This window comes from Papilio xuthus, unplaced genomic scaffold, assembly GCF_000836235.2.
Source record: "Papilio xuthus unplaced genomic scaffold, Pxut_1.1 DF824888.1, whole genome shotgun sequence".
NCBI classification, from domain to species: Eukaryota; Metazoa; Arthropoda; class Insecta; order Lepidoptera; family Papilionidae; genus Papilio; species Papilio xuthus.
The window spans coordinates 2,560,496-2,582,017 of record NW_013533761.1 but is presented as its reverse complement, the minus strand read 5'-3'; the positions used below and the strand labels follow the sequence as shown (position 1 = coordinate 2,582,017).

The following is a 21,522-nucleotide window of genomic DNA, read 5'->3' as shown; positions in this document are numbered from 1 at the left end:
ATTATCATTACTATCTCTATCTCTTGGTAAATAACCAAAGGCACTTGACAAATTGATAATTAAGTAGAGCTATCTATTTGTTATTAGACGATATAAATTAGAACTGTGGGCCTAGTACGAAATTTGTGATAATTGCCGTCATCGTCATCGAAAAAAATTATATAAAATTTGCACAACGACCGACACAAAGATTAGACAAGAATTTACTCTTTGTTTTATTTAGAATTCTATTACGTTGTTAACTAATACTAGACATTTAATAATTAAAATATAATCGTACTATATAACTAACCACTACAAAACAAATGAATTAATTAATACTATATTAAATAAACTACATACTAACACAAATGTATGACGGGCGTAAAATACAAAAATAATCTGATACTAATCTTATTAATATTATAAATTCGAAAGTTTAGATGTATGTTGAAAGTTTAGTTTGTAAGAAGGTTATTACTAAAACGGCTGCATGAAACTCGCTGAAATTTGGCATAGACATGGTATATAGTCTGAAGGACACACACGCTTTTTTTTAAATCCGGACTGACGGAATCACGGGCAACAACTAGTTTTTATATAATTGACGATGACGAAACGAAAATGATTGTCATAAGTATTCGTACTCGGCCCACTGATCAAGAATTTCGTCGGTACTGATAGCCAATAACATAGATAATGAAAGAGTGAGAGTGAAACAAAGCTTTAAGGACGTTCAACATTTTTACCTATTTTTATAGGGTTGTCACAATACGTTAAAAAAATTAAAATGTTTCTTACATAGTTCTTCTAGCTAGTACAATACCTTAAAATTTACTTACTTATTTTTTTTTTAAAACGATTTTTTTTTCGAAAATTGAATGTGTAAACTTTGACATTTTATAACAGCATATGAAATCCGAGAATACTGATAGTATTTAGTAATCTTTCACTTTGTCATTTTATAGTAAAGTCTTTATAAATAACTGTATTCGGACCCTGACTTCTTAATTAATGGATGCGACGCAATGTTTTTCACATTATGCACTAAGAAAGTACATATGCAGCACGTATTTATTATATGAGAAGCAAACGCGAGTAATCCCTATGTTATTCATCGCAATAAGCACAGAGTCAAAATTATTGGATGGCTTAATACATACACGTTAGGCATCCCTGGCCTATTCTTACTAAAAAGTAATCAAGTTCTCTTGCCCCCTAATAGTTGTCATGTCATGGAATAACACTGATATAAATCGTAGCAACACCTGATAATAATTACGTATATCTTATCTAAATATAATTTTAAAGGACTATAAAATCGTAGACAGACGTGATACAAGTAATACAAACGTGCTGTTTACAGTCTGTTTCGCGTTCGCAATGTCGTCTAATAAATTTCCTTACGATATCCATCCTATCGAAGAATCAGAAACGCAAGAAGTAAATAAAAATTTTCTAGGTTAGTGTTTTTATATAAATATGCTTTCTTCAGTTTCCCTCCCAAGGAAATTGATACGAAATTTGTCGGTGAATTTTTGAAGGGCTTTTATATCTTAATAACAAATTATCGTATGTTTTCTTGGTCCTGGACAAAAAAAAATGTTGACAATATGTTTGTACAAAGTCTTTCGGCAAGGGAATTAACGTTTATAATATTACGCATTGAAATAGCTCATGGATTGTATCTTGTATACGATAAAATGTGCAGAAACTTTATGCCGCTTGCGTATAATTTCAGATTTTAAGAACATTTAGTTTAACTTCGACTGGTAATGGAATAATAAACTATTTGTTATTTGGTAATTCAGAAGACGATTCTATAACTAAAAAAATACATTTTTTGCAGGAAGATACGACTATATTCGAGTGGGTCCGAAGAATTATTTTTTGATAAATAATTATAAGAATGACGCTGCAAATATTTACAACATGCCTCTCAGACCTGACGACATCTTTGTTGCCAGTTTTCCTAGATCAGGTAATTTTTTAATTCCACGCGGACGGAGTCGCGGGCGTCAGCTAGTCTTTTAATACATACTTTCAATTAGACCATAGGCTAGCTAATTTATTTTTGCAGTACCTCCATAGCTAATGCAAAATTTCTAACTTAACAGATTTCGATTTGTACGACAAATTCCCAATAAGAGCTAAAAAAATATTCGAATCACGTAGGCAACTTGAAAATATGGATGTACTTTCTAATCATAAAGTTTTCATCCAAAAAGGCATTGCTACTTTTCATAATCATGCTGTAACCAGTTATCTCGTATTACGGGCAAAACAACTTTACATTAATCTTCTGGTAATAAATAACGTCCCAAATATATGTTCAACCTCATAGCACATTTGCATTCCCAGTTTTCCGGCTCCCAATATCTCTTTTTAACTAGAAGATATTATTTGAACGTAATAATTAAAAGTGTATAAAGTATAAAAGCAAATTAATCTTATTGAATACATTGTAGGCACAACATGGACACAAGAGTTAGTATGGCTTTTGGCTTCTGATCTGGATTACTCTAAGGCGGCTGCGATTCCGCTTCAGGCGAGATATACATTTTTGGAGTAAGTAACATCTACTGCAATAATAATAAACATAAAAAAACAAAGCAATTTTGCATGAAAGCATCTTTGTTGTTTTTTTGTTTGAGGAGTGAGTTGGAGGTCAATCTTTGGGAACTAGGGACGTAAGTTAAGTTATACATGTTGTATTGCAGGTTTTCGATGTACCTAAGCAAAGAAATCTTAAATGCAGTAAAAAATGAGAATGCCGGTAAAGAGGATCAATTAAAAATTCTGGATATTTTGTCTGCCCCTGGATCACAACTGGCCGCTCAGATGTCATCGCCGCGCTTCCTAAAGACGCACCTGCCTATGTCCCTCCTGCCCCCTACTTTGCTCGACTCTACTAAAGTTCTGTACGTGGCGCGGAACCCACTAGACGTAGCCGTATCGTATTATCATCTCAATAAGCTATATAAATTGTCAAATTATATTGGCGATTTTAAAAGTTTTTGGGAATTGTTTATTAAAAATATGGGTAAGTAAATTTAATCCACTAAAAGCTCAATTTTTTTCTGCACAAAGAGCTCAAGGTGTGTTAAGTATTTTGTTACTCATTTGATTGTAAAAAATCTCTACAAAATCGCAAACACAGTGTCATGATTTTCAATAAACTATTTTGTCCATTGATCTTGATCCATATTACGTTTATATAGATAAAATAAAATAAAATATTTTTTTTTATCGTGTTCGTAACCAAAGATGCTTATTCTAAGTAGCTTACCGAAATGATATTATAAGTTTGTTTTAGTTAACTGGGCGCCGTACTTCGAACATTTGAAGGAAGCGTGGCAATTGCGACATCATCCTAACATGCTGTTTTTGTTTTACGAAGAACTTTCCAAGGTACGCGATAAAAAGAAAATGTAATAATGAGTGTGTAACAAATTTGAAACAATCATTCATCCGTCCATAACTAATCTACTCTTTAGATATGTTGCTATATTAGTATAAATAAAGAAATTAAATAAAGAAATTAAATATTTAATATTGTTTAGTATTGTTGACTTAATGAGGACTATAATATAATATAAAAAAATAGTTTAATCGCTGACAACAGCGGATGGAACCTATTAGTCAAAGTCACAACATTTTAAATTACGTACCACAATTTAAAACTTTTCATTCTAATTGAATATTTGCTATATTTTTATATCAGGATCTGCCTGCCACAGTGCAACGTGTAGCGGATTTCTTGGGGAAGAAAATAACATCTGATCAACTGACACAGCTTTGTTCACATCTCAGTTTCGAGAACTTTAAAAACAACCCATCGGTCAATCAAGATGAACTTAAGACTTTGGGCATGCTGTCCGAGAAAGAATCATTTATTCGTAATGGTGAGTTGGTATAAATATCATTGCGGCTTTGAGTATATTAGGCACATTGGGATATTCATTACAATCGACCAGGTAAAGCTATGTATTTTTTTGGTAATTAAAAATCAATCCTGTCTAAAGCTGCATCTCTTTTTTACATCTTATCAGCTGATTACTCTTTATCGACGCGCTTAGATCATTATTCACGATAACTTTGATTCACCCTGTATATGCTGCTAATATCAGTGGTAAATGTATCTTCTAACAGTGCGTGCCGATCTCATTTCATTATTCCCTTTTTACTTTATTATATAACATCCCAAAGTTTATCAAAATTCAACCGTTCTTTTCCGTCGTCTTTAGAAGCAACTAGAATTATCTTCATTAATCTCAAGAAAATATATTTATTTTAATAAATTTAATATACACGTACATTATTAAATCAAATTGACGTCGAATGTACCTTACCTGAAATGTTTATCATTATTGGAATGACTTACTTGACTTAAAGTCCTATGTCCCCGTAGTGGGGCAGGGGGCGTCCACAGTGCGCCGCCAGTTCGCTCTATCTTGGGCTCTGCGTTTAGTCTCGGGCCATGTCAGCCCAATCGCCTTCATTTCGGCAGCTTCATTATTGTTGGAATAAGTAGTATAAATTGTAACACAGTAAAATTTACATAAAATGTGTCACAAATGACTAATTCCAGGTAAGTCGGGAGGTTGGCGTGACTACTTTGACGAGGACATGAGGCGCGAGGCGAAACACTGGATTGACAACAACTTGCAGGATACCGACATGCGATTCCCGTCCATGCAATAAATACTTGAATTTGTTACTTTAAATACATAATTAAATAGTAAACATAATATATAATTCAATTTATAATTATTCTGTATTCTCCGAACATTCGCAACAAAAATTTGCAACTAATGTTTTTAATGATTCCTGATAATGTCTTATTTAATTTAGCTAAGATCTAAACAGTCATGTTAATATGAAAATAATATGAACAAAGTCGTGTCTCTTTCATTAGGGATTTGTAGAATTATTAAATTGGTATGATTCTATTGTGTTTTAATTTAACACAATAGTGTTTGATATATTATAACAAGCGATAAAACAATTTCAGGTCAACTAAATAACAATGACATCGTGTTTCTCATTACTAAACAATACGCATTATAAATATCTTTCGTCTATAAATAAATAAATATTAAATTGTTATATACAGGATGTAACATGACAAGGGTTACGACGGTATTGCCATGATCGGCCGCAAAAACTTCTCATACAACATGCATATACATGATAATTTAAGGGTTGTGGTGACAGTTTGCTGCACAATATTTGAATACGTACCTTAACCTTGCTGAAAAATGACCTAAAAACTTTTTTGTGTAAAAAACACAGATTGTTATTTATTTGTATTCATACTGTATTGTAGTATATTCTAAAAAGTTAATAGAAACAGTCAAACAAGTTGACTTATCATAAAATATGCGCCGCAACGGAAACATAGAAAGGAGACTTTAAAACACTTATGTCTTGAGTTTTCACTGCCGAAACAAATGTACAAAAACATGAAGTAATCTCTATTTTAGTAAGGACAATGAAAGTGATGACAACACAGTATTGTATAGATGTGTCGATTTTTAAAAAATGCTTATCAATGTTTTTTGTAACGTACCATGCATAAAAATAGATGATAAAATTTTATCATATCCAAACAACACTTATTAAACTAAGATTGATTGACTTGACGTGTACCAACAACTTTATTTGCATTATTTAATTTTGTTTTTCGCGATGCAAGATCCGAATAACAGTTTCCCGTTTGATATCCGTGATGTTGAAGGGACCGATGATAAAGAATTGAGTAAATATTTCTTGGGTGAGTTTCTATTACAGTTTTTTTATAAGTCCTATAAGAATTGTAGTGCCTAGACTTACAAATACAAGTGCATCAAGGTAACAATAACTAGGAATTAAGACTTTCTCTATGATGCTGTCGAGACAAACATTTGCACTTATAATTATAGATTTCAATAGTAAGGTTTATTATTCATTAAGGAACACGAAAATTTTACTTTTATAATCGTTTTAAATCTATAATGCAGTGGAAGTTAGTTTGTGGTATTTATTATAGGTGCAGGGAACTTTAGTATTCAAGTGGGACCAAAGAAGTATTTGCTTATGAGTGACTATAAACATGATGCTGAAAATATTTACAACATGCGGCTAAGATACGACGACATATTCGTTGTTACATATCCACGTTCAGGTAATATAAAGAAAAGAAAATGCATTAGGATAATTAAACAGTAAAACCAGAAATATTACGACTATAAACTGCTGGAATATTTTTGTGTGAAAAGATGTTATGAGATTTGTATAATGCTATGAAGTGCTATAGGGGCATAGTCATTCGTATTAATTAGTTTCTTCTTGTGATTGAAAATAGTATTTTGTTATGGATATTATGTGATTACTTTATATTATTATATAATGTTACAAGAGTCAATAGAGTATCATTGTAATATGGAACGACTTTTTTACTTCTAGGTACAACTTGGACGCAAGAATTAGTATGGCTTTTGGCGTCCGATTTAGATTATTCCACTGCAGAGAAGATTCCGCTCTCGTCAAGATCTATATTTCTAGAGCAAGTAATCGTTTCACTTCCAATATCTGTTCGTAACATCTCTCTTATGCTTCAGCTTCCCAGGTGTTCCCTCCCACACCTACTCTTACGGCCAGACGTCAATTCTTCAATTTGAATAAACTTTCTCTCAATTTTACAAGTTTTTATTATTATGCGATTAATTTGAATACTATTAAAATGTTAATATGAGTACTGAATATCAAGTAGATCTGTGGTATCTTATTTTTATCAAATGATTTTTTATGAGCGTAATTTTCTTACAGATTTCCCATGCTAATGCACAAAAATATAGTGGAACATTTAGATAAAGAACACGCCGATAAACCAGAAAATTTAAAAAACTTGCAACTCATGAGGACTCCTGGATCGGAGCAAGTCGCAAGAATGCCCTCGCCACGCTTCATCAGGACGCATCTCCCTCTTTCACTGCTGCCCCCGACTTTGCTCGACACCACTAAAGTTGTGTATGTGGCGAGGGATCCACGGGACGTCGCCGTGTCTTACTATTATCTCTCCAGCGAGTTCAAATCATATAATTTTAATGGCGATTTCAAAAGCTATTGGAGGTTATTCGTCAAAGATCTAGGTAAATTTAGGTCTATATGTTTTCAAAAAAAATGTCTTTTGACTGAAAAGATAAGGAAGAGAGGCCGGATTTAAGGTTTATTATACTCTAGTTCATAGTATACGGAAATCATGCACATGATATTAATTTTATAATTTTAGTGTACTGGTCACCGTTCTTCGAGCATTTAAAAGAAGCTTGGCAGATGCGTCAGCATCCGAACATGCTGTTTTTGTTCTATGAGGAATTATTACAGGTAACGAGTAGAATTTAAATTGATATATAAACACGGCTAAACCCTCACGTATATTCGTCCGGTGGCGGCACCGACTAGTTTCGAGCCCATCGGGGGCCCTTCATCAGGATGAGTGGTAGTGGTAGTTGTCAGTGAGCGATGGGCCGCGTCCGCGAAATAATACCAGTTTATATATCAATTTAGTATAATGTCTCACGAAATTTTGAATAATTTAATTGAGTAGAATTTACTTCAGCCAAAAACTGTCCAGACTGTGCCTTTGAATGCATTGACCCTTCGGAAGATTGGTAACTCAACTCATCCCTTAGTTTAATTACAAATGCAGCTAGCACATGGCCTAATGCATTCGCTGCCGTTTCACACTCATAATGTTTATTTTTGTTCCAGAATTTACCCGCCACAGTGCAACGTGTCGCTGATTTCTTAGGAAAGGAATACAAAGCTGACCAGATAGCGGAACTTTGTACACATTTGAAATTTGAAAACTTCAAGAAGAATCCTTCTGTAGGAATTGATAATTTGAAAGAGTATGGCATGATGGCACCAAAAGGAGAGTTCATTAGGAAAGGTTTGCATAATCATTCTATGACAAAAGAAAAATAAATACTTTATCTTTTTAAATATTATACAGGTCACTCACTATGCTTTTATTGTGCTACGGACCTATATATGTGCAATACTTAATAAGTCTGTAAGTGCCTTATAGTCTTATCAATATATCTCATCACATATCATCATCAGCTCCCTTTACGTCCCCACCGAGGGGCTCGGAGCCTACCCTAAGTTAAGGGTGATTAGGCCATAGTCAACCACGCTGGCCAAATGCGGGTTGGTTGACTTCACACTTATCTTTTATCTTTATATCTTTGAATTTCTTCTCAGATATGTGCAGGTTGCATCACGATGTTTTCCTTCACTGTAAAGAACGTCGGATAAATGTACATATGTAAATCGGAAATCGAAAAACACATTGGTACATGGCGGGATTCGAACCCAGGACCTGCAGATTGCAAGTCAAGTGTTTGACCACTGAGCCACCGACATCTTCTATCAATATATACATTTTTGTTTAATTCCAGGTAAGTCGGGAGGCTGGCGTGACTACTTCGACGAGGAAATGACGCGCGAGGCGCAGCTCTGGATTGACAACAACTTGCAAGATACCGATATGCGATTCCCATCCATGCAATAAATACAAGTATTTGTTACGTTAAAAACATAACTAAATAATAGACTTAATTGGATATAACTTTAATACAATAAACTAAGTAATAAAATGTTTTTTGATCCATAACATAACACTTACATCGTTTTTAAAATTATAAATTACTAGCTGTCGCCCGCGACTCCGTCCGCGCGGGATTAAAAATAGATGTTGGGCGATTCTCAGACCTACTCAATATGCTCACAAATTTCATGAGAATCGGTCAAGCCGTTTCTTAGGATTATGGGAACGAAAATTGTGACACGAGAATTTTATATATAAGAATAGCTGTCGCCCGCGACTCCTTTCGCGCGGGATTAAAAATAGGTGTTGACCGATTCTCAGACCTACTCAATATGCACAAAAAATTTCATGAGAATCGGTCAAGCCGTTTCGGAGGAGTATGGGAACGAAAATTGTGACACGAGAATTTTTTATAAGATAAAACATTTCAATTAAAAGATTATGGGCAAGGAAGGACAAAGACAAAAAAACTATTAAACTGATAAGCTTATACAGGGTGCAACATGAGGAGAGCGGTGTTGCTATGTCCGGCCGCCAAAGCTAGTCACATAGTACACGATAAATTGTGGGTTATAGTGACAATTTTTTGCACAATATTTAAACATACCAAAAAAAGGCAATTTTTTTACTGTACCTTTACCTTGCTTTAAAATTATGTAAAACTTCAACATATGAAACATTATTGTCTTAAACTTCAATGTACAAGAAGAAACACATTTTGTGCAACATTCTGTATACAACTTGCCAAAAGATAATTAAAGCAGTCAAACAAGTTAAAACATCGTAATAATATAGGCAATCAAGCGAAAAATTAAACAAATGTGTTTAACAACTGCGTCCCTGAGTTTCCACTGACAAAACACTCGTACAAAAACATGTTGTTGTCTCTGTTTTATCGAAGAATGTAAAAGAGAGGACAATACATTAATTTTTCAGCCGTTTCAATAATGATGCACAGGGCTTATCATTTTTTTTGAACATGAATAAAAGGAGGTGATAAAATTTTGTCGTATTCAAATAACTTCTATGTTCTTGACATATGTGTTAACAATATAAAACTGTAAATTGCATTTTTATTTTGTTATTCACAATGCAAGAATTTAAAAGTTTTCCGTTCGACATCCATGATGTTGAAGAAACCGATAAAAGAGAATTGAGTAAATATTTTTTGGGTGAGTAGTTCCTTTTATAGTTTTAAGGTTTATAAATATTTCAGTGCAAGTAATCAACGTAACTCAAAAACTACGAATTAATACATTCTCGATGATGCTATTGAGGCAAATATTTGCAGTTGTAACATTAGATTTAAATATCTATTTGATTTTTTTTAAGAGTGTTAAATCCATAATTCAGTAGAAGTTTGTTTATGGTATTTATTATAGGTGCAGGAAAGTTTAGTATTCAAGTGGGACCAAAGAAGTATTTGCTTATGCGTGACTATGAACATGATGCTGAAAATATTTACAACATGCCGCTGAGACATGATGACATATTTCTTGTTACATTTCCACGTTCAGGTAAAGTAAAGAAATGACAATGTATTAGCAAAATTATAACGTAAAAACAAAAATAAGTAAAAATATATTGAATTATTGTGGAAGTGACGCTGGTAGAACTGAAATGTTTTTGTGTGAAAAAACAGTTTTCCGATTCGTATTCTACGAAGTCAGTTTAGTTTAATTTATTGTTATCTTCTTCTCCATGAAATTATTATTTGTTACGGACATTTATCTGACTAATGCAAATATCTACCTAAAAAGTTACAAGTGTGTTATTGTAATATTGAACGTTTTAGGTACAACTTGGACGCTAGAGTTGGTGTGGCTTTTGGCGTCCAATTTAGATTATTCCACTGCAGCAAAGAGTCCGCTATCAGCAAGATCTATATTTCTAGAGCAAGTACTCGTTTAATTATAAAAATATATGTTCGTTAGATCTTATTTATGCTTCGCCGATGAAAACTTATCGGTACTGTTAGAAGTCGATGCATCTCTTATTGAACTAACTTCACCATCTCCCTTACTTTCCAAGTATGTTGTTATGCCTTTAATTAGAGTTCTTAGTAAAAGGTAGACCTCTAGACACACACTTTTAGTTTTTTCATGTTATAAAATTGCCAAATGAAAAGTAAAAGTAATCGAATGACATTTTTATTTTATTCATCTATTTACAGTCTTCCCCTGATAGCACACGATAACTTAATGGAAAGTTTAAAGAAGAAACATGCCGATAACCCGGAGTACTTAAAAACTTTGCAAGCGATGAGGACTCCTGGTTCAGAGCAAGCTTCTAAAATGGCGTCGCCGCGCTTCATCAGGACTCATCTGCCTCTCTCGTTCCTACCTCCAACTTTGCTCGACTCCACCAAAGTTGTGTATGTGGCGCGGGACCCACGAGATGTCGCCGTCTCATACTATCATCTGTCTAGGGATTTCCAATCATTTATTTTTAATGGCGATTTCAAAACCTATTGGAGTTTATTCATCAGAGATCTAGGTAAATTCAAGTTGTATAACTAATGTAAAATGCAATGTTTAAAACGCATTATATCAATCTAGTGATCCAATGATAAAAATATGTCTTTTAGCTGAATAGATGGGGCTGAAAGGTCTGATTTAATATTAACGTTAGTTCGTACTTTGTAGAAAAATTATACATATTACTTACAGTGTATTGGTCACCGTTCTTCGAGCATGTAAAAGAAGCCTGGCAGATGCGTCATCACCCGAACATGTTGTTTTTGTTCTATGAGGAATTATTACAGGTAACGAACAGAATTTACTACAGCACGGCTCAATAACCGTTCAGACTGTCCCTTGATTGCATTGATCCTTGGAAAAATTGGTGAATCGTCCCTTATCCGTCAATAACAAACGTAGTTGCATGACTTTTTGATACCGCAGTCTCATACTGATAATATTATTTTTGTTCTAGGATTTGCCCGCCACATTGCAACGTGTCGCTACTTTCTTAGGAAAGGAATACAGAGCTGACCAGATAGAGGAACTTAGTACACATTTGAAATTCGAAAATTTCAAGAATAACCCTTCTGTTGGAATCTATGATATGAAAGAATATGGCATGATGGCATCAAAGGGAGAGTTCGTTAGGAAAGGTATGCAGAATCGTTTTATAAGAAAAAAAAGCGCCTTGACAGACAGACGGATGGACAGCAAAGTGATCCTATATGGGTTCCGTTTTTTCCTTTCGAGGTACGGAACCCTAAAAATAGCTGAATATTTTTAATGAGTCTGTAAGTTCCTTATAATAAAATTATCAATTAATATATTGTACTGATTAATTCCAGGTAAGTCGGGAGGCTGGCGTGACTACTTCGACGAGGACATGACGCGCGAGGCGCAGCTCTGGATTGACAACAACCTGCAGAATACCGACATGCGATTCCCGTCCATGCAATGATTTATACGTGTCTTTTTATTTAATAAACGAATCTCATTTAATTATCTTATTTATTCTGGTCGTCATTAAAGGTTGGTCGCGACCCTGTTTTCCGGACAATTATCCACGTAACAGTGCGATGAGTCGTCGCGGTGAACTGGCGAGTCTTTATGTTCTCAGATCTGTGGGCCTAGCACGAATGATTGTGACAAGCGCCATCGTATCGTCATCGAAAATTTCGTATTAAAGTTTGTGGAACGCCCCGAGCGTAAAATACACATAAAATCTCATAGTAATTACAAAGCAATTAACGATGATGATACGAAGGCGCTTGTCGCAAATATTCGTGTTAGGCCCATTGACAGCGATTTGGGTCAGTACGCTAAAAGTACGGTCATCTCGAGAAACATAATGAAAGAAATCGTGCTGCCGTCAAATTAACAAAGTTCATGGTAGATAACTAAAAAATGCAAGGTGCATTATCAGTAGGGGAAGTGTTGATTAATTATAATATAATTATCGGTTTGTATGTTACCGGAAATGTATAAAACCTAGGCAATTACATAAAATTCCTAGGAAATGTATAGATTTTCGAATCAATTTAGAAAAAGTATAAAATATTGTTAAATCCCATGTATGTTTACATTCATTAACATTTCCGAGGATATGTGTGTATTAAATGTATACATTTCCTAGAAATTGTATTATATAAAATTCTGTTATCGTACTAGGAAATTAGTGAAACTCATAAATAAAACAAAATAAAAATTAAACAAAATTATAAACATTGTTAAACAAGTCCAAATTTCATTACAAATTCGCTGTCAATTTTAAGAATTCTAAACATTTCGTAGGATTTGTATGCAATAACGGATTACATAAATTTCCGATAACATATATCAGTATGTTTGTTATGTATTGTGTTAAAATTGATAATAACAACTGATAAATGTATTATCTAATCAAAATATAAGCTGATTATAAAACGTAGGCATACATAACAGTGCGAGGTCACTTTATCTGGATTTGCTATTCTATTTCTTACAATGCAGCAACCTAAAAGTTTTCCTTTCGATATTCGAGATGTTGAAGAACAAGATAATGAGGAAATGTGTAAATATTTCTCAGGTGAGCATCTTATACGTACCCTTGACCTATTTGCCTCATGCCAGGAACATGGAAACGCACTCACTACCGTGGCACTGACGGCATGAACTTTGTCGTAAAACCAACTCTTTCTGAATTCAAGAAGGATTGTTTGGGTTTTAGGCATGTAATCGTTCCATTACAATCCAAAACAGAAACAGTTTGACCAACAGTTTATTCTTGTCTCCTTAGTGCCATAAGTAACACGCTTTAAATTACATATTTTAAAATTCATATTACAGGTATAAAGGCAAAACATAATATACAAGTTGGACCCAAGAAATACTTGCTCTTTAGTGATTATAAGAATGAAGCTGAAAATATTTATAACTTGCCGCTCAGACCTGATGATATCTTTATTGTGACCTATCCACGATCAGGTAATCATCAGCTCACTATACGTCCCAACCGAGGGGCTCGGAACCTACCCTAAATTACCGGTGACTTGGGTGTCAACCACGCTGGGCAAGTGCGGGTTGGTTGACTTCACACATATCTTTGAATTTCTTCTCAGATATGTGCAGGTTGCATCACGATGTTTACCTCTAAAATCGGAAATCAAAAAACATAATGGTAAATGGCGGGATTCGAACCCAGGACGATCAGGTAATACGAAAATGAAAAACAAATTGGCTCAATTGTAATTAGTTCACTAATGCAGTTATAATGAGTCTATTCATAATGTTTTATTTCTCATGTATTATACTGTATACTGTTACCATCATTATTTATTGATGGTGTATTGTGAAAGTAACTTTTTATATTAAGCTATAATTATTTCGTTTCTAATTTCATTTAACTAGAGTAGGCGACAAGTCCGCGGCCGACCGTAAAAATTGCGCGCCGACGTTTTAATAACTTGCGTGCCGACCCCACGCTTGTGGTATAAAGCCAGCGAGGTGAATGAAGTCATTTTGAAGCGCCAGTAACCTAATGATGTGGTCATAGGCTTGATCCCGTCATTTGAACATTCTTTAACGGTTATTTATCTATTTTATACTCAATATAGACTAAGATAAATACAGAAATGACTTTGTAAGTCCGAGACAGCAGTAATAAGATATGTGAACACATAAAATAAGTCAAGATAATGTGAGATTTATTATAATTATCAGGAACAACATGGACGCAAGCAATAGTGTGGCTGTTGACATACGGTTTAGACTTTACCGCCGCAAATAAGACTCCGCTCGAAGAGAGATCTATGTTCTTAGAGCAAGTAGATTTTTTAATTCATTTCCCGCCTTTTGTACTTCGTTCCGTTTTTAAAATAATAATCATAAGAATATGTCCGTAATGCCAATTTTGTCATATTATGCTCTTTTTAGATTTCCTTAAATGAAAATGTATTATACATCATGTCCCATCTTGTCTGTTCATTTACAATTCGTTGGAAATTGAATAAAAAAACTGATGCTGAATATTTACGCAATATGTTTGTCCATTCCATTGTAGTCAACATACAGCTGAAACAGTTTTAAAAAAATCAATTGTTTTGATTAGTATTTTTTCAGTTGATTAATGAATAATCAGAAAAGTTTCGAATTTCTCACTTCTTCAATTACCTTTTAACATTTAATATTCTTTTTGGATTATCTATAAAGTGAAAATTCTAAAAACCCTTAGAAATGTTACTATTTCACTTTAGAAATCTACTTTTGGTTTTTTACCATTTAATAAATCTGGTATGCGATTAACCTATACCTACTTTAAATATTGATCTTTTAAGAATTATTTTCTTAAACAAATTTAAATTTTACAGATTTTTTATGCTCATGCACAAGGATCTTATCGATGAGTTAAGAAAGGTACACGCCGGTAACGAGGAGAAATTGAAGGCTTTGGAACTTTTAAGGGTTCCTGGGACAGTACAGGTCGCTGCAATGCCCTCACCTAGGGTAATTAAGACCCACCTTCCAATGTCACTCATGCCCCCGAGTTTGCCTGATAGCTGTAAGGTGGTGTACGTGGCGCGAGACCCTCGGGACGTTGCCGTTTCTTACTATCATCTCACCAGCGAATTTCAGACGTTCAAATTTAAAGGCGGCTTTAAATCATTTTGGAGTTTATTTGTCAAGGATTTAGGTTAGTTTTTCAATAGTTTTATCTACTAGAACAAAAATAGGTAGTGTAGCAATCACGTGACTTGCTACTAAGATGTATTCACCGGCTCACTACTACATCCAGTCTCGAGCGCACGCACTGTTCAATCTTCACTGCGTATAACGTCGGAATGACGGAAAGACGGCTGACCTCTACTGGTGTACATGAGACAATGTATTACCTATACCTATGCTATAGATACAAACACTACAGGTAGCACACATAGAAAAAAATAGATATAAAGAGTAAAGGCTACATTTTCATCATAAACGAAGTTCTGTTGTTATTTCAGTGTACTGGTCACCTTTCTTTGATCATTTAAAAGAGGCCTGGGAGATGCGTCATCATCCCAATATGATATTTTTGTTTTATGAAGAGCTATCGCAGGTAAAGACAGACAGACAGGAATTTAAGTTAAAAACAATTATAAATTACTTAATTGTGTCAGTATAACAATATATACATTATTTACTGACTATTATTTCAATATTGAAACAGACAAAACCAATATGGATTTAAATTTCTTTGTATTGACTAGCTACAAATATCGGTCAATGTCTTCCTCAATCCTGCTAATGTGCGTGAGATAAGGGCAGGGACGTGATAAATGAGTGTTACTTATTTAATTTCAGAATCTCTCTGCGACGGTAAAACGTATCGCCGATTTCTTGGGCAAAGAGTACACTGCTAAGCAATTAGATGAGCTTTGTACTTATATAAAATTCGATAACTTCAAAAATAATCCATCAGTTAGCATCGATAATTGGAAAGAGTTAGGAATTATGGCATCAAAAGGAGAGTTTGTTAGAAAAGGTAATTATCAAGACTTGGATCACGAACACATAAATAATAATTAAAAGTAACTCTTTATAATTAAATACTACAATATTTTCGATAAGTAGTTAAATACAGAATTTGCTATTTTGCCACGAAGTATTACCGTGGCGACTATTTTGTGTTATTTTCTTAGTATTTTAAAACTAAGTGTGTTGCTTGACAATATGTTTTATCAAGCCTACAGTTAGAATCCTAAAGTTTTTAGTCATAGATTTTTTGTTTTATGTCTTGCTTATTTATCAAAAATTCTCTAATTTTTTAACTCTTTGCAGGCAAGTCCGGAGGTTGGCGTGACTATTTCGATGCAGACATGAGCATAGAGGCAGAGGAATGGATTGCTAAGAACTTGCAGAACACTGACTTGCGATTTCCAACTGTGTCATAACTATGGAATTTAATTTAATAAAGAAAATGTAAATAGTATTCAGTATTAGTATTTTAAAAAGTTTAATTAACTTCGTATAAAACTATAATAATTATAATTTACGATGATCCTATTACGATTTCCGTTTCCCATCAACTACGTAAAAGCATAAGGCTTTTGTCCGTAACGCCCTCCGCGCCGAATTTAAAAAACAAAATTATTAGTAGTCTATAGGTGTTCTTCTAGACTATGTTTTACATCTATGACTAATTTCACCAATATTTGTTTAGCTGCTCTAGCGATACGTAATAAGAAACATCCATCCATCTAAGTTATTAATTGACATTATTGTTTCCATTCTCTAAAAAAAAACGTTTAATTTTTATACCTTACTAGCTGTTGCCCGCGACTCCGTCTGCGCGGGAATATAAAATAGATAGTAGCCGATTCTCAGACATGCAGAATATGCTCACAAAATTTCATGAGAATCGGTCAAACCGTTTCGGAGGAGTATGGGAACGAAAATTGTGACACGAGAATTTTATATATAAGATAAATCAAGTTATTATGGATTACCTGTAAGCAATCAAAAATATAATGAAATGTCGCCAAAAAAATCGTTATGTGTTTTTGGGTAAAGCACCTTCGTGTTCTGATTTTTGGGATGGTGATTGTATTACTTCCCCTTTAGTATGCCGTATTTGGAGGTAACTGTCGCCTACATAAATTCAAATAGCAAATATTTATATTGCGTGAAATGCTGCCCCATGACAGCAGTAAATATACATAGCAGGGAAATTAAATCGCATAATCGTAACATTTATACTAAGAACTTGGCGGTCAATCAATTACTTACTAATGACTTCTATAAAGTTCTATCGACAAAGTCATTTTTTTTAATTTTCAATTTGAAGTGCCAATGTGATATCTGACTAAGCTGATATTCAACAGTTTAGTTGGATATCGCAAATGCGCTGACAATTTTTAATTTTAACTGTACAGCAGGCAGGGTATTTTATCTTTAGATAAAATAAAATTATCATAAAACGACACAATTTAAAAACCTTAACTTATAGTTATTTGTGGCACTGCAGGCAATACAACATAAATCCCAAACGTCAATTTTTAAATAAAAAAATGGCTGAATTAAACAAGACCTATCCTTTTGAAGCTGTCGACGTCGATCCTGACCAACTTGAACAAATAAAGAACTTCTATGACGGTAAGGAATTCGTTAATAATTTATCCATTCTTATAAAATTTACGTGATTTTAAAGTATAAAAAATTTGCTAAGAAAATATTTATGTTCCTCGCTAAAAACCAGAGACTATCGAAAACAAAAACGGTTACATTTTTTTTAATTTCGCGCTTAATTAGGTGTAGATTTTGAACTTAAAATTCATTAATTTTAATTGGCGTTAATAAGGTAGACGTTATAAAAATACTACAAATGGATATGAATTATAGGTTAAAGTATAGGTAACTAATAACTCATAGATTTTTGTTCTTAGATACATACTTGACGTTTTTCACAACACGCTATGGACCAAAAGGCTACCTGTTTCCTCATAATTTCGGGAGTCTTGGCGCAGAAATTTACAACATGGAGTTAAGACCTTCAGATACTTTCGTAGTCACTTTTCCCAAATGCGGTGAGTAATGCAAATTGTCAAAAAAACAATGTCGAATCGAAAGAATTAAAAAGACACCTGAACAAAAATAAAATTTTTGACTATTCATTAACTATACGTAAGAAGCTAAGTTTCGATACATTTGTTAAAGGTACAACATGGACTCAGGAATTAGTTTGGCTGATGGCGAACGACTTCAATTACGAAGCTGCCGCCGCAACCAATCTGAATACTCGGTTCCCGTTTATAGAGTAAGCTATCTTGCAGACCGTAACAACATGGTAGCAGTTAGGAAACAAATACTTATATCTTTAACAATAATGTTTGACAAACAGGTCATCGATATTAATAAACAACAATGCGATGCCGACAATTTTCATGGACGAGACAATAAAAGAAACCATGCAGAAAAATATATGTCTATTAGAGAAAGTGCACAACCTACCGTCTCCGAGGTTCCTCAAGTCCCATCTACCGCTGTCAATGTTACCGGTCAATCTGCTAGACACCTGCAAGGTGGTGTACGTGGCGCGAGACCCGAGAGATGTCGCTGTCTCCTTCTATCATCATAGTGATCTGATGAAAACGCTGAAGGAAGGCAGCGATTTCAAGACCTATTGGAATTTATTCATCAAGGATTTGAGTGAGTTTGACTTTTTCGACGATGCAACAATTATAATAAAAAGTCAAAGTATAATACAAAAATTTAATTTAAAAGTACAAAAAGTTCAATATATTCACAATCACGACCCTGTTTTCAGTTTCTTGGACACCATTCTTCGAACATCTTAAGGAGGCGTGGGAATTGCGTAATCACCCAAATATGCTGTTTATATTTTATGAAGAACTATCTCGGGTAAATAATGTTACGATTACAAAATACTTTAAAACCTTCCTATAAATATTTAAAAGAAATTTTAACTAGTTGGCTAACCAGCTTAATTCAACCAGAACTTCACAGTTAAACAGTTTTCTTATACTGACAGGATCTAGCGGCGTGTGCGCGTCGTATCGCCAAGTTTCTGAACAAGGAGGTCACGGAGGAGCAAATAGAAAAGCTCTGTGATCATCTTAAGATAGATAACTTTAAGAAGAACAAATCTGTTAATTTAAAAGAAATGCAACAAATAGGAGTATTCAATTCGAAAGGGAGTTTCATAAGAGAAGGTAGGTAGAAACAAGTTTTGTAGTGTGAGGAGGTGATTCGAGTCTTTACTGACATATTATAAAGGTAGCGTAGCGTATAAATCGGCCTCTCTAATTATTAAAATTATGATATTTTAAATTTTGATACTAAGCAGCCACATTTTATAGCTAAACTAGCTGTCGACCGCGACTACGTCTGCACTGAATTAAAAAAGTAGCCTATGTGTTATATTGTATATGTATGCCAAATTTCAGCAAGATACATGCAGCCGTATTGGAGTTTCCATTTAAGAAACATCCATCAACCCATCCATCCATTCATACATCTAAAAATTATAATATTAGTACGATGTAAAGACAAGCAGTAGCATTTGTCAATGATATACACAAATTTTTTGGTTGGAGAAATTTATAACTATTATTGCGTAATGTTACCAAATTTGATAAGCAATCTTCGTTGGGTTTTTTAATGACATATCCGGTATGATAGATGTATAAAAAGATTATATTTCATAATACCATTGATAAAGATTGCTGTGTGGTCTTACAACGTACTAAATATATGTACATAATAGGTAGGTAGATAAGTTTATGAGCTAACACAGGTGTTGTAAACACGTCGATATTGAAATTAGTTAATGAAATAAAACTTTAAGATAAGTTTATTTAGCATTAAAATTTAGCATGTTGCAATTTTGCATAAAAAATGGAAAAACGTTTTAAGATCAAAATTTAAAATGTTTATCAAGTGGGATCGTGGTCAACGACTGGTTTATTCAATATAAGGCCTGGCCTGGGGAGCAATGATCGACTTATTAAATCATTTGCCAATGTGCGCAAAGAATTTCGCAAAAATCTTTGCGCACTTTAGAAGGGAAGTTCATATTGGGGAAAATAAGGCGCGACTTTTTGTATTCCTCAGGCAATAAGTGTACATGATATTAACTTCCTGTCTGGCCTTAGTCCCTTTGAACAAAGTTTAAATGTGAATTTATTTTATATTTTTTTCCAGGCAAAGTTGGTGGTTGGAAGAAATATTTCGACGAGGAGATGATACAACAAGCAGATCAATGGATAGAAGAGAATTTGCGCGACACAGATTTACGATTCCAGCAGTAAACCTTTGATAGAAAATGATGCATCCTATTAAAAATTACTTATATTAAAAATTAAACAATTATTTACTTGTTTCTAATGTCTTTTTCAACTGAAAGTTTTGTATGGCGAAAGTGAAGGTTTTTCCCTCAGCTAAAATATAATGCCTGCTTCAGTTTTAAATGAACAGTTCGTTCTAAAACAGAAGCCCCTAGCGCCTTGTGCCTAGGAGCTGATTAGATTAGTCTGTTTAGATTAAACTAGACGTTTAGATTTATCAGCTGTAATTTTGTTTCGGTCGAATTAATATGGGTGCGAAATCAAAAAAAATGAAAGTTATTGAATAAAATACACCATAACATGAACACTCTTTTAACAAAAGCAATGTCCAAAGTTTATTAAATTATTAAAAAATATTTCCTAAGTCAATTCTTTCTTTTAGCAATTCATTTTAGGTTTTTAGTTAATTGTACCACGTTGTCCTATTAGTAAATTTTTTGGATTTGATCCGCATGTTGGGGTGGTTGTACTAAATTATGTTTCCCAACATTTTGTTATAGTGGTCATCTTGTATTCACAATGAGTATAAAAATTGCATTTAATCAGTTCTAAAAACGTATATACCAAATTTAATAAAAATCTGTTAACGGGAAGTGTGTCTGGTTTTAATTACAATATTGTTGTTCTTGACTCTTATTATGTTCCACTAAACTTGATTTAATTATCTTATCTCATTTGCTTACTTCGTATGAAATTTGGGTAATAAACAGCACGACTATTTAATAAGGAATAGTAAGAAATAAAGCAATAATAGTAAAAATTAATTAATGAAATAAATTAAATCACTTAGATAGTGGAATATTAGATAGAGACTAGCACGCTCGTAGTTTAGAGACGTTATAAAGATTTTCCGCGTAAGCGTAAGCGCAACGAGTAATGTATTGTAAAGTTTACTGGGATTTTTGAATTATTATTCCGAATTTAATCTATACGGTAAACCACCTGTCGGTAAGTTGAATGGCCGACAACTTAGGCGGTACGCACTTTACCTTTTCGCAATTTTTTGCTTAAGAAAGGTTACAATTTATTTTAATGAATACTTTTATGAAACAAGTAGTAGTAGTAGTAATTCTTTACATTTCAATTTTCGTTTAGTTGCGTGAACACCTACGCATAAAGAATAGCAATGCGTACATATTTAAAATCGCCTTAGGAAATGAGTTTA

General features: G+C 33.7%; 2 protein-coding genes across 6 annotated transcripts; both read left to right on the top strand.

Annotated features, from left to right (window-relative positions):
* The first annotated feature begins 1,303 nt into the window (after positions 1-1,303).
* LOC106127185 (sulfotransferase 1C4) lies at positions 1,304-12,044 on the top strand. 5 transcript variants are annotated; one of them, XM_013325237.1, is made up of 7 exons: positions 1,304-1,441; positions 1,829-1,960; positions 2,448-2,547; positions 2,700-3,022; positions 3,296-3,390; positions 3,704-3,884; positions 11,883-12,044. In XM_013325237.1, exons 1-7 carry the CDS (start codon positions 1,363-1,365, stop codon positions 11,993-11,995), a joined length of 1,023 nt encoding a protein of 340 aa, XP_013180691.1. In that variant the 5' UTR covers positions 1,304-1,362; the 3' UTR covers positions 11,996-12,044. The 5 variants fall into 5 exon arrangements, with proteins under 5 accessions (XP_013180691.1, XP_013180692.1, XP_013180693.1 ...); XM_013325238.1 differs by lacking the exon at positions 11,883-12,044 and adding an exon at positions 8,427-8,626; XM_013325239.1 differs by lacking the exon at positions 11,883-12,044 and adding an exon at positions 4,571-4,929.
* A 928-nt stretch (positions 12,045-12,972) lies between these two features.
* Positions 12,973-20,521, top strand: LOC106126986 (uncharacterized). The gene is made up of 14 exons (XM_013324898.1): positions 12,973-13,102; positions 13,363-13,500; positions 14,236-14,335; positions 14,883-15,205; positions 15,516-15,610; positions 15,856-16,036; positions 16,333-16,442; positions 17,457-17,646; positions 17,937-18,077; positions 18,208-18,307; positions 18,392-18,699; positions 18,818-18,912; positions 19,043-19,223; positions 20,215-20,521. Exons 1-14 carry the CDS (start codon positions 13,021-13,023, stop codon positions 20,319-20,321), a joined length of 2,151 nt encoding a protein of 716 aa, XP_013180352.1. The 5' UTR covers positions 12,973-13,020; the 3' UTR covers positions 20,322-20,521.
* Positions 20,522-21,522: the final 1,001 nt, after the last annotated feature.

Excerpts from the sequence above, each read along its gene's own strand:
- LOC106127185 (XM_013325236.1), top strand. The coding sequence starts at position 5,671 with ATGCAAGATCCGAATAACAGTTTCCCGTTTGATATCCGTGATGTTGAA. Across the intron at positions 6,527-6,789 it reads TCAAGATCTATATTTCTAGA|ATTTCCCATGCTAATGCACA; the intron begins GCAAGTAATCGT and ends ATTTTCTTACAG. Across the intron at positions 7,916-8,426 it reads AGGAGAGTTCATTAGGAAAG|GTAAGTCGGGAGGCTGGCGT; the intron begins GTTTGCATAATC and ends GTTTAATTCCAG.
- LOC106126986 (XM_013324898.1), top strand. The coding sequence starts at position 13,021 with ATGCAGCAACCTAAAAGTTTTCCTTTCGATATTCGAGATGTTGAAGAA. Across the intron at positions 18,700-18,817 it reads TTTATTCATCAAGGATTTGA|TTTCTTGGACACCATTCTTC; the intron begins GTGAGTTTGACT and ends CCCTGTTTTCAG. Across the intron at positions 19,224-20,214 it reads AGGGAGTTTCATAAGAGAAG|GCAAAGTTGGTGGTTGGAAG; the intron begins GTAGGTAGAAAC and ends ATTTTTTTCCAG.